Consider the following 14,855-nt stretch of genomic DNA (forward strand, 5'->3'; position numbering starts at 1 on the left):
CATCATACTAGAGACATACTTTAAGCTAGAAATTAACCATTTACGGAATAACATTTCAAAGACAATTAAAAAACCTGACATTCCTATAATAAAATTCAAGGTTTAGGTAAGAATATTTTGTTCATGTTGTATGCGTATCTAAAATATTCATATTTACTTTGAAGTATGTTTGTATATTAGTGTGTTTAAAAAATGTAGATCGTGTATGAACGTCCAGATAATTCGATCTGAAGCTCCTGACTTTCTTTTACCATTGTAATAGCAATAGTCTTGTTCAGGGGTCTCCAAACTTTTCAGTCCGAGGGCCGCATTAACTATCAAATTTCAGTTCGGGGCCCAGTTTCTTCCAGAAATATCTTTGATTTTTCTGGGCAAAGTTCCTCCGCCATCACCAAGAAAAGGGTTTTCCGTGGACAAAAGGGTCTCCGCGGGCCGGATGAGAGGACATCGCGGGCCGCATCCGGCCCGCGGGCCGTAGTTTGGAGACCCCTGTTCTAGTTAAAATCAACCACTATTGAGAAAAGCTTAAATGCAAAAAAATCTGGCATTACCTTCTAAACATACACAAATATCACCCAAAAAATATCCCTCTATACATTCATTTAAAACAATCCCAAAACTGAAACATTTTTTAAGCATTGGAAAGTGTATACATGTGTGTTTGTGTACCTGGGGGGGGGGGGGGGGGTGATAGCCTACGGGGATTGGCTGACCAGCTAGGTGGCTGTTTACACTGACTTTCAACGTCGTTCAGATAGGCAGTTTTCAAAAGTTTACTAAGATAGCTATTGACTATATATTATTATGATGGTTGTATTGTGCACAAAGATCCATTAGGATCTGTCTCCACCAACACAGGTGTATTTTCATAACACTTCTATCAATCGATCAGAGATACCCTTTGATCTAGTATCGTTCACCTTATGTGGTAGGATTGTCTAATGATTGGCGATCCCAACTACTCTGTTTAACAAAAAACTTGTTTTTAACTCCAAATATTATTTATATTAAATATTATTATTTATTTAAATATTATAATTTTAAATGCGACAAATATATGCATAAAAAAAACATTAACATGACGATTGATAAAAAACGATGTTTCAAATCAGTCGACAAAAGTTATCCTAAATACGCTAAAAATATTTGTAATGAGATAAATTGACAGTGAAATATTTTATCTAAAATAATTAGTCCTTATTACGTGTCCTGATATAATTTGTCCTGAGATCATTTGAAGGATATATATATATATATATATATATATATATATATATATATATATACATATATATATATATATATATATATATATATATATATATATATATATATATAGAGGGGGGTGCAAATCGAAAGTTTGAGTTGGGGGGGGGGGGGTGCAAATCGAAAATTTGAAAGTTTGTCCCCGGGAAGGGTCGCTACGCCTCTGGGGGAGGGTTGACACCATTAGGTGCCGCTCCGGGTCACACCCGACCTCGCTACGCCACTGTATATATATATATATATATATATATATATATATATATATATATATATATATATATATATATATATATATATATATATATATATATATATATATATATATATATATGTGTGTGTTTGTGTATGTGTGTGTGTGTGTGTGTGTTTTGGCAGAAAATTACAAAATCCTAGCATTTCTACACATTGTCCAACAAACAATGACACATTTGTAATAATATTTTAAATTACAAATTTCATCTTGGAGTTGTAAAAAATAACTTCATTCTATCGCATCATTCGGAGGGGAGTTTGGAGGGGGGGGGGGGTGTCCTGTACCACTTGTTAGTGCGGTGGTTGAATTACTAGCAGATGTAACATCGTGAGTTATGGGAATAAGCTTGTTCTACACTGTTCCCATTCCCTTGCACGACATACTATAGAATGTCTGGGCAATGTATTGAAGAAGTTTATTTCAGACACCATTCATTGACAGTGTATTTTATAGAATGACAATCAACGAATTATACAGTTTTAGGAGTTTTGTTTTTAAAGGTTAAACACTTCTTACACTTCTTACACTTGCACTGTTTACACTGCTCACACTTACAATGTTTACACTGCTTACACTTACACTGTTTACACAACTACACTTCTTACACTGTTACCAACTTGTTGGTTACAATTTTGCTGTGAGATATTTTGTCTGAGATACTTTGTCTGAGATCAATTGTCCATGATATCATTTGTCCTGATATATTTTGTCCTGGTATCTTTTGTCCTTGAGAATTTGTTCTTGAGATCATTTGCCCTGAGATCATTTGTCATGGAACCATATATATATGTATATATATATATATATATATATATATATATATATATATATATATATATATATATATATATATATATATATATATATATATATATATATAACAAGTTGAACAGAGTTACGCTAACTGTATTAAGCTTTTATTTTTTTAATAAAACTACTTGTTGACTTTATGCTGCGTGAAAGGGTAAGGTAAGGGAAGAAATAATTTATGCAGTGAGCGTGCAGGGTGGTGCACACTTGGGCTTGTTAGATTGTTTCGAGCGGGGGGTGGGGGGGATGGGGGAGGCCTGTCAAAGCTACAGATGTGTCGGGTGACGGGCTGACGTCCGGTGCAGTTTTAAGAATGTAGATATTGTTGACTCCCGAACGCGTAGTACAATTTGTTTCTTGGCGATTATCTCATATTTTCACTGTTTCGTATTTGGGCCGCTAAACTTAATTCCATAACAAACTTTTGAACATGTCCGTTGTTTGTAGAGCATGTTCTATTTAGGTAAAATTGAGTTCAGTGCATTAAATGGGTTGTTTTTTGGCTACTTATGTTAGTGTGGTTTGTTTTGTTGAGTAACTGATCTACAACCAGGTACACTTATGGGTGGATGGTAGGTCACTTCCAGTGGGGGTAATAGTTCAACATATGTGACATATTAGGTCAACATATGTGGGGTTATTAGGTCAGCACATGGAAGGGTTTTTATATCAATGTATGTGACATATTAGATCAACATATGTGGGGTTATTAGGTCAGCACATGGAAGGGTTTTTATATCAATGTATGTGACATATTAGATCAACATATGTGGGGTTATTAGGTCAGCACATGGAAGGGTTTTTATATCAATGTATGTGACATATTAGATCAACATATGTGGGGTTATTAGGTCAGCACATGGAAGGGTTTTTATATCAATGTATGTGACATATTAGGTCAACATATGTGGGGTTATTAGGTCAGCACAAGGAAGGGTTTTTATATCAATGTATGTGACATATTAGGTCAACATATGTGGGGTTATTAGGTCAGCACAAGGAAGGGTTTTTATGTCAGCAGATGTGACATATTAGGTCAACATATGTGACATATTAGGTCAACATATGTGGGGTTATTAGGTCAGCACAAGGTAGGGTTATTATTTCAACGTATATGACATATTAAGTCAACATATTCGGGGTTATTATGAAAAGGTTATTATGTCCATATATGTGACACGGGTTATTAGGTCAGCACAAGGTAGGGTTATTATTTCAACGTATATGACATATTAAGTCAACATATTCGGGGTTATTATGAAAGGGTTATTATGTCCATATATGTGACACTGTAAGGAAATTCTGTGTCTCTTATATCAACTAACGTGCAGCTATCAGGTCCACACATTAGGGGCTATTAGGCCAACATAGGTAGGGCTATTCATTCAATGCAGTTATGCTGTTCCGTCATGTGGGCTATACCAACAACACCCGATTAGTCCTTGGTTCATTTTTTTGGACCACTTGAGTGTGGCTCGTGTGTTAAATTATGTGGCTCTGGACATAGAGTCGATGTAGGAGAGTGTGTATGTGATACAAATCTTGTGGCTCTTGACATATTGTCGATGTAGGAGAGTGTGTATGTGATAATTATGTCTATTCCAGTATACGGCTGTGGCTGGTAAATGCTTATCGTGTGACCGCAGTAGCTTGGTTTAACTTTGAGATTACGGCAGCTATATTGAGAAATGGTGGGACGTCGTTATCAGACATACGAAGAGATAGAGTGGTCAGCACTTTGGCCACCCGCCTTTACTTTACCTAAAAGAGTCAGGTACCCATTAGAGCTTTGTAGACTAAGCGACATTCTACTGACAAGATCCCGTAATTTGCACATCAAGACATTTCGGGTTTGAGTCGTATGCTCTACCATCTGACCACTTCTTCCCCAATTTCTATGTAGGGGCTTAATTTTATTCGTGTCGAATCAGAATCGGCAAGGATAGGGGGTTCATTCAAAATACAACCGGCCATAGATGACATCAGTTAATTCTAGCAAATAAGGTTTGGCCTATAGAAAATCTTAAAACATATGGATTTTAGAACAGCAGAGGCGTAGCGATGGGGGGGGGGGGGGGGGGGGGGGGGGGCAGGGGGGACATACGTCCCCGGGCGCCGACCTTAGGGGGCGCCAAAATCAGTTGTAAAAACAAATTAAAATGTCAATTTAGCTGTATTTTTACAGTTTGAGGGGGGGGGAGGGGTGCAAATGATCGAAAAGTTGAGGGGGGTGCAAATCGAAAAGTTGCTCCCGAGGGGGCCGGGAAGGGTCGCTACGCCTATGTAGAACAGTATTGGCTAACATAGCTTATACCCGATACCCTTCACCCCCACCCTACGCGGACACGTCTTTCAAGTAATCTATTGTTGTGTTTACCTCCACTTCCTTGAATACGTCACTTGAAAGTTGCTTTATGATCGAACGAGTTCTTATAGCGTAGTGTCAACAGGTACAGACTTGCAATAGCTTAATTTATGACTAATTGTTGCCGAAGAAAATACAACTAGATCTAAAATAAATAAAACACGTAGAACAACTCGACACTTGCAATAAAGAGAACATCAGACAAAATATATTTAGAACGAGAGCGTGAGATAAATCCTGATGTTATTGGTAATTCTCATTCTAGTTACATACATGTAAAGAAATAATAATCAACGCTAGGGTATACGAAATGTGGCTTTCAGGCAATTGTCGCATTCTGGCAAGTGTATTTCGGAAAAAACGTCCGAAATAATTAGTCCTTATTACGTGTCGTGATATAATTTGTCCTGAGATCATTTGCAGGCTATACATATATATATATATATATATATATATATATATATATATATATATATATATATATATATATATATATATATATATATATATATATATATATATATGTGTGTGTGTGTGTGTGTGTGAGAGAGAGAGAGAGAGAGAAAGAGAGAGAGAGAGAGAGAGAGAGAGAGAGAGAGAGAGAGAGAAATGACAAATGGTTTAACAATAAGTAAACAAAATTTAGTGAAAATACGCAAGTATTCCATGAGGTAGGAAATAAAAAGACAAATGATGGGTGTTTAGTAAAAGAATTTATACACGCTTGGGTTTTGTATTATGTTTGGATATTTGGATAAAAACGTGAAAAATAAACGATTCCAAATTCATCAGTTAACAAAGAAAGGACTAGATCTATGTAACGTATGCATTTAAAACGGACGAAAAACGCATGTTTAGGGTGTTTTGAAATTGTTTTATGGAAAAAAATATTAGGCAAAACGTAAATGAGAATAAAATTGAATTACACCTCTATTACTTGAGGAGTATAAATCGGATATTACTTGTCTTCAGAAGAAAAAAAAACTGAACACATAAATTTTAATCAGACATTGGGAGGGGTGAGGGGGGTGGTTAAAGGGTATAAGGGTATAAGGGTGATAGATTTTGGGTAATCCAAAAATAAAATGTTCACAAATTATACATTTATGTTAAAGACCAAATTCTTTATCGTCACGAGATCTTCAAACATGAAAGACGGCATAATTATTTCGTCAGTGTGCCTGTAAGTGTACAGGTTTGGATTCAAATGTATATACACAACTGTTGTTTATTTTGGACCTTTATAACAAAACATTGCATAAAGATCTATGACAAACAATAAGCAAACACAATAATATAGTGAACATCAGTGACTGCTTACGCAGCCTGAGAATTTCGGCAACGAAACAGGCAAATAACCCAGATAAAACACTATAGTGTCCTCAGAGGCGTTGAGGGTGGGGGGGGGGGGGGGGGGCTGGGGGTACATTTGTCCCCGGGCACCGACCTTAGGGGGCGCCAAAATGGGTTGGAAAAACAAATTAAATCTCATTTTAGCTGGAGGGGGGGGGGGGGGGGGAGCTGGGGGTACATTTGTCCCCGGGCGCCGACCTTAGGGGGCGCCAAAATGGGTTGGAAAAACAAATTAAAATCTCATTTTAGCTGGAGGGGGGGGGGGGAGCTGGGGGTACATTTGTCCCCGGGCGCCGACCTTAGGGGGCGCCAAAATGGGTTGGAAAAACAAATTGAAAATTGAAAGGTGGTTCCCGAGGGTGTCGCAAAATTGAAAGTTTGTCTCCGGGCGCCGGGAAGGGTCGCTACGGCTCTGAGTGTCCTACAGGCGTTTTCATAAGATTTTTTTGCCTTTGCTTTAGCTTGACAGAATGGGACACAGCTTGCCATTATCGTTCATCTACTTGTCCTCCACATTGAGCACGGTCCTGTTCTTGGGTGTCGCCCTGACAATGTTAGAGCACACGGGTGAGTATTTTACTTTAAACTATTTTTAGATTTGTGGATCCTCAGTCTCATTTTTTTACGCGCGTTTACTTAGGTCACAATATCCGTTTGTTTGTGGATTTGTTGCAAATCTTGTAACTCAATTTTGACCCACTTTTAATACAGCGAATTCGTTCAAAAAAAAAGCAAACTTCATTAAAAAAAAACATATGTTCTCAAGAACAAACAAAGCTATAATTGATGAAGTTCGTTTTAGTTTCTTATTTTTGGTGCTTCTAAAAGCAGTAGAATCTGGTAGGGAATAGTAAAGTTGTTGGAAACAAGGACTACAATAATAACCCTTCTTTCTTTCTTCTTATTCGTTCTTAATTCTAGTGGCGAAAGGTGTTCAGATGCGAGTTGAGGACGGGGTTGACCTTGTATGACAACATAGATCTAGAATAGACAATGACGGTCTGATACGAATGACTGAACAGGACCGCATTGGTTTATTCCTTGCTTTATTGCACGGCTAAATACACACGGACGACTACATTCACATGGTAAACAGACGATATTCACGCAACGGACGAATACCTCCACACACTATCACAACATGACGAAGACTGATCCCATCTATTCCCCACCCGCCCGATACCAGATCCTACTCTCAAACTTCACATCATTGCTTACCTCGTCCCACAACTACAATTTTTTATTGATAGAAATCATTCTACAACACAGATATTCTCATCATTCTACAACACAGATATTCTCATCATTCTACAACACAGATATTCTCATCATTCTACAACACAGATATTCTCATCATTCTACAACACAGATATTCTCATCATTCTACAACACAGATATTCTCATCATTCTACAACACACATATTCTCATCATTCTACAACACAGATATTCTCATCATTCTACAACACAGATATTCTCATCATTCTACAACACACATATTCTCATCATTCTACAACACACATATTCTCATCATTCTACAACACACATATTCTCATCATTCTACAACACAGATATTCTCATCATTCTACAACACAGATATTCTCATCATTCTACAACACACATATTCTCATCATTCTACAACACACATATTCTCATCATTCTACAACACACATATTCTCATCATTCTACAACACACATATTCTCATCATTCTACAACACACATATTCTCATCATTCTACAACACAGATATTCTCATCATTCTACAACACACATATTCTCATCATTCTACAACACACATATTCTCATCATTCTACAACACAGATATTCTCATCATTCTACAACACAGATATTCTCATCATTCTACAACACATATATTCTCATCATTCTACAACACAGATATTCTCATCATTCTACAACACAGATATTCTCATCATTCTACAACACACATATTCTCATCATTCTACAACACAGATATTCTCATCATTATACAACACAGATATTCTCATCATTCTACAACACAGATATTCTCATCATTCTACAACACAGATATTCTCATCATTCTACAACACAGATATTCTCATCATTCTACAACACAGATATTCTCATCATTCTACAACACAGATATTCTCATCATTCTACAACACACATATTCTCATCATTCTACAACACAGATATTCTCATCATTCTACAACACACATATTCTCATCGTTCTACATATTCTCATACACTTGCAATACCTAAGTTACAACTCATAACAGAAGGGATTCCCTCCGACATAATTAAGTATTACGTGTCAACTTGTTATGCCCCATATAGGCGGTTGACTTAGATTTCAGCCAGCTTTTCTTTTGGATTTGCTTCCATAGCCTTTGTCCAAAATTAAGTTACGAAATTACGATAACAGATAAACTATGCTATATTTACTCTACACTATCTGCCCAATTTTCTAAATCCTATCATCCCAATTCACTTAACCTTTTCTGCCCCGTTGACTAAACCCTGTCTGCCCCATTGATAAAACCTTATCTGCCCCGTTGACTAAACCCTATCTGCCCCATTGATAAAACCTTATCTGCTCCATTGATAAAACCTTATCTGCCCCATTGATAAAACCTTATATGCCCCGTTGACTAAACCCTATCTGCTCCATTGATAAAACCTTATCTGCCCCATTGATAAAACCTTATATGCCCCGTTGACTAAACCCTATCTGCTCCATTGATAAAACCTTATCTGCCCCATTGATAAAACCTTATCTGCCCCATTGATAAAATAAAACCTTTTATGCCCCGTTGACTAAACCCTATCTGCTCCATTGATAAAATTTATCTGCCCCATTGATAAAACCTTATATGCCCCGTTGACTAAACCCTATCTGCTCCATTGATAAAACCTTATCTGCCCCATTGATAAAACGTTATCTGCTCCATTGATAAAACCTTATCTGCCCCATTTACTATGCACTATCTGCCCCGTTGACTAAATCATATTTCCCACACTGATTAATCCTATCTGCCCCATTGGACAAACAATAGCATCCCCATTGACTAAACCCCATCTATTCCATAGACTAAACCCTATTTGTCCCATTGGACAAACTGTCATCCCCATCGACTAAACCCCATCTGTTCCATCGACTAAACCCTATTTGTAACATTGATTGCACTCGATCTGTCCCAATGACTAAACCCTTTCTTCCCCGTTGACTAAACTCTGTCCGTTTATATAAAACACATCAGCCGCAATGACTCCAGTTATTTTTCCATGGGCTTAGCTCCGTCTCCTCACTACTAAGATGTGTAAATAAAAACTATCTGCCGCCTCGACTAAATTACACCCGGCCTATACTTTAAACCAAATCTGCTTTATTTATGGCCATGTTTCCACTTTTAAAAAAAATGGTTACTCGAAGTTCGAAATTCCCTCGCTTTTTGCAAATCCTTTTTAAATATACTGTTAGCATGATGCTAGTTATATTGTTCTGCTAGCATGATAGTATTTATTTTATGCTTCTAGCATGACTTTAGTCCTGCAAAACATTAGAGCCTCTACATTTAGCCATCTGACAGTGTAATTTAGCCTATTGTAAAACCACTGATTATTAATATTTAACTTGGTTTGTTTTCTTAGATGGGCACATATTCTTGCCAAGCTTTTGGAAGGTAAGCTTATAATATAACTGATTTCTAATTTTTACAAGATTTTAGCACGTCTAACTTACAGATACGGTTCGTAGTAGGTACGTGGGTCAAGACAAGAAGACAATGCAGCATGTCATTAAATTTGACTTAGTTGGTTGCCTAAATAATTTTTTATGAATTAATTAAAATTTTGTCCAAATTAGTAGGCTGTCTCATTAAACTATTCTGCACTATTAGACACGCGTCATCACGTTCATTAGGTGCGAAATGGTTTTTAGTTATACAACTCTAGCGTAAATAAAACAAGTAAAATACTAAAAAAAAAACCTGTCATAAAAACGTTTTAATAACAAGCTTTTATGTAATAATGCACTAAAAAGTAGCAAAAAAATTATATACTACTATTTAAATAACTATAAAGAAAAGCGTTGGTCTCTTCCTAAACATTAGTAAAGGTATCCAATAGATACTAAAGTGACCCACGCTTTTCTTTATAGTTATTTAAATAGTAGTCTATAATTTATTTTCTACTTTGTAATGCATTATTACATAAAAGCTTGTAATTAAAACAATTTTTATGAAAAAAAATAGTTTTACCAATAATACGTATATTTAAATGGTGACAGGACAAATGATCTCAGGACAAATGATCTCAGACAAAATATCTCACGGACAAATGATCTCAGGACAAATGATCTCAGGACAAAAGATACCAGGACAAAATATATCAGGACAAAAGATATCATGGACAAATGATCTCAGACAAAATATCTCAGACAAAATATCTCAGACAAAATATCTCAGACAAAATATCTCACGGACAAATGATCTCAGGACAAATTATCTCAAAGACAAATGATCTCACGGACAAAAGATACCAGGACAAAATATATCAGGACAAAAGATATCATGGACAAATGATCTCAGACAAAATATCTCAGACAAAATATCGCACAGCAAAATTTTAAAAGTGTATTGGATACTTTTAGTTGATCTGAACAATTTCTTTTATTGACCGTCATATGGTTTGGGTTACTATGTTTGATATTGTTTATAGGCCTATTTAATAATTGTAAGAAATGTTTGCCGTATAAATTTGCATTATTTTACTAAGCATTTTAAAATTAAGATTACTAATATAGTATGGCGAAGATTAAAGAATTTGTTTCGATAGACAGGGTAGGTGGGCTTGACAAACATGAGACAATCCTACCACGTCAGGTGGACGAAACAAGCATCCAATGTCAATTGTTATACGTCGTTCACACCTTAGTGATCAGGTGACAAATGCTTATTTAAACGAGAGCGGGCATCGCGAAGCGAAGTTTGTCGTAGCTTACATGCAAACAAAGCAGTATTAGTGGTGATTACCCAGCTAAGGCCTCTTTCATTACCTCGCAGATAGGGTATAGGGCATTAATTTCTAATGAATTTCTGTTTATAAAAGCCATAAGTAGAGCAGCAGGCAAAGAGATTTGGAAATGTCAAGTAAGAACATGTAGGCTACAGCGAAAGTTCACACAATACATGATCACATAGTATTGGAAATGTGTGATCATAACGATGTACCTGACAGCAAAGTAACGTAAACTTTATGTTTGTGTTGATGATGCAGTAAAAACACCAGTTTTAAGTTACGAACCTGAAGACCCATTCACATTTGTTTGTTAAGTTTAACACATTCATTTTATAACAATCAATTATTATGCGTAAAAAGAGTAAACAAAACCATATTGACACTCAAATTAAAAAAAAGTTCAAATCAACTAAAATCATCGTACATACTATTAAAATTTTGCTGTGAGATATTTTGTCTGAGATATTTTGTCTGAGATCATTTGTCCATGATATCTTTTGTCCTGATATATTTTGTCCTGGTATCTTTTGTCCGTGAAATCATTTGTCCTTGAGATAATTTGTCCTGAGATCATTTGTCCTGATATATTTTGTCCTGGTATCTTTTGTCCGTGAAATCATTTGTCCTTGAGATAATTTGTCCTGAGATCATTTGTCCTGAGATCATTTGTCCGTGAGATATTTTGTCTGAGATATTTTGTCTGAGATCATTTGTCCTGAGATCATTTGTCATGGAACCATTTAAATTGATCTCTTAAATCAAATCCAGCAATTGGCAAATTGACAGAAACTGTTATTTAACACTAGCGTAACGGGCACTAGCGTTGCTGCGGTCTCAGAAGGAATGCTAGCACAAAGTTTTAATATGATTTCATCCAGCCTTATCAATCGTGTATTTTTGTATTTTTAGACGGCTAATCTTGTTTTTTAAAACTCAGTTATTGAAATATGAACAAAGAAGGCATTATATCAAGGATTGTAATTGTTGCGGCTCAGGTTTCGACCACACTTCCGCCCATGCACACCCAGGGCATGCTGTAAGAAAGACTTGAAAGAATGTTAATCACTCCTGGTAATAGTGAGATAGAGTACACCTCGGCGCCATAGTGCTCACTGAGGAGTCATGGGCGCTACAGGCATACGATTCCCGCGATGCTGGCGGGCGCGACAAATTTGATTTAGTCAAAAATAATAGTAACCACCGTATCCATGTTGTATCGTACTCTTTAAAACGAACATTGTTTCGCAGAAAACTTCCCCATAATATTCTTATCGATTTCCCAAAATGTGTTATGGCAACCAGATGAAAGGTGTAGTAATGCACAGAAGACAGGCGCACAGTTCCACAGACAGACAATTTCAAATCTTTTCATTTATAAATATAGTTATAATAATAAGAAAATAAGAAAACATTCGACACATTCAATTTCTTGTTAAGCTGTTACAACTGTCTGTGTTTCTAACATTCCAGGCCAGTACCATGACCAACCAGAGGATGCCTTCTGAGGCGGATACCATGACAAACCAGAGGATGCCTTCTGAGGCGGATACCATGACAAACCAGAGGATGCCTTCTGAGGCGGATACCATGACAAACCAGAGGATGCCTTCTGAGGCGGATACCATGACAAACCAGAGGATGCCTTCTGAGGCGGATACCATGACCAACCAGAGGATGCCTTCTGAGGCGGATACCATGACGACCAACCAGAGGATGCCTTCTGAGGCGGATACCATGACCAACCAGAGGATGCCTTCTGAGGCGGATACCATGACAAACCAGAGGATGCCTTCTGAGGCGGATACCATGACCAACCAAAGGATGCCTTCTGAGGCGGTTACCATGACCACCAACCAGAGGATGCTTTCTGAGGCGGTTACCATGACGACCAACCAGAGGATGCCTTCTGAGGCGGATACCATGACGACCAACCAGAGGATGCCTTCTGAGGCGGATACCATGACGACCAACCAGAGGATGCCTTCTGAGGCAGATACCATGACCACCAACCAGAGGATGCCTTCTGAGGCAGATACCATGACGACCAACCAGAGGATGCTTTCTGAGGCGGTTACCATGACGACCAACCAGAGGATGCCTTCTGAGGCGGATACCATGACGACCAACCAGAGGATGCCTTCTGAGGCGGATACCATGACCAACCAGAGGATGCCTTCTGAGGCGGTTACCATGACAAACCAGAGGATGCCTTCTGAGGCGGTTACCATGACAAACCAGAGGATGCCTTCTGAGGCGGATACCATGACAAACCAGAGGATACCTTCTGAGGCGGATACCATGACCAACCAGAGGATGCCTTCTGAGGCGGTTACCATGACAAACCAGAGGATGCCTTCTGAGGTGGATACCATGACAAACCAGAGGATGCCTTCTGAGGCGGTTACCATGACAAACCAGAGGATACCTTCTGAGGCGGATACCATGACCAACCAGAGGATGCCTTCTCAGGCGGATACCATGACGACCAACCAGAGGATGCCTTCTGAGGCGGATACCATGACGACCAACCAGAGGATGCCTTCTGAGGCGGATACCATGACGACCAACCAGAGGATGCCTTCTGAGGCGGATACCATGACAAACCAGAGGATGCCTTCTGAGGCGGATACCATGACGACCAACCAGAGGATGCCTTCTGAGGCGGATACCATGACGACCAACCAGAGGATGCCTTCTGAGGCGGATACCATGACAAACCAGAGGATGCCTTCTGAGGCGGTTACCATGACGACCAACCAGAGGATGCCTTCTGAGGCGGATACCATGACAAACCAGAGGATGCCTTCTCAGGCGGATACCATGACGACCAACCAGAGGATGCCTTCTGAGGCGGATACCATGACAAACCAGAGGATGCCTTCTGAGGCGGATACCATGACGACCAACCAGAGGATGCCTTCTGAGGCGGATACCATGACCAACCAGAGGATGCCTTCTGAGGCGGATACCATGACGACCAACCAGAGAATGCCTTCTGATGCGGATACCATGACAAACCAGAGGATGCCTTCTGAGGCGGATACCATGACAAACCAGAGGATGCCTTCTGATGCGGATACCATGACAAACCAGAGGATGCCTTCTGAGGCGGGTACTATGTCTCCCAAACAGATTCTTCTCACTCAGACGGGCAACCTGGCGACCAACCCCTCTTTATTACCACGGTTCAGCAGGACAGAGTATATATTTAATGTGTACGACTGTTATTTCTTGATCACAGAAGTCTCAGCATCAACTGAAGAAACGTACGACGGAAATATAAATATCATTCAATATGACTTAAACATGTTTGGGAAATTAAAAGTTACACCAAGTAAGTTTTAATGTAATGTAGTCAAGCAACTGCATTATGTCCCACTACAGACTCGTCTGAAATTCGGTGTCTTACAGTTAGGTTTTTAGTAGTTATGTAATCTAAAGTCTAGTTTTATGGTTAGAAATAAGGGTTTGGGATAAGGGTTGGGGTTAGGGATAGGGTTAGCATTGGCATTAGAGAGACATGTCTATTTAGTGAAACCGCTAATCCCCTAGCACCACTTTTCAAAGAAGATAATATTATTGTGCCATTATCAGACACTGGTATAACACATGCCCCTAAAGTACCATGTCAAATACAGAAAAGAGAGGGGGGTGTAATTTAGTTTACGTTTAAACTTAATAAATTAAGAGAAATTGTGCTCTAGCTAGATCCTGACTATTATTTTCCTCTCAGTAGTCAGAAAGCAGATATTTTAGAAATATTAGATGTAATAAACCGGGAGCGATCTCCACTAAACTTTCAAATATTTTAA

At 38.3% G+C, this 14,855-nt stretch overlaps 1 protein-coding gene across 1 annotated transcript; it reads left to right on the forward strand.

Annotated features, from left to right (window-relative positions):
* Nucleotides 1-12,522: 12,522 nt before the first annotated feature.
* Nucleotides 12,523-14,388, forward strand: LOC131930481 (uncharacterized). Its single transcript, XM_059286993.1, has one exon. The coding sequence runs from the start codon at nucleotides 12,523-12,525 to the stop codon at nucleotides 14,386-14,388; it is 1,866 nt and encodes a 621-aa protein (XP_059142976.1).
* Nucleotides 14,389-14,855: the final 467 nt, after the last annotated feature.

The sequence above is a fragment of the Physella acuta genome, unplaced genomic scaffold, assembly GCF_028476545.2.
Source record: "Physella acuta isolate Inbredline_101_S28 unplaced genomic scaffold, ASM2847654v3 ptg000099l, whole genome shotgun sequence".
In the NCBI taxonomy this organism is placed as follows: Eukaryota; Metazoa; Mollusca; class Gastropoda; family Physidae; genus Physella; species Physella acuta.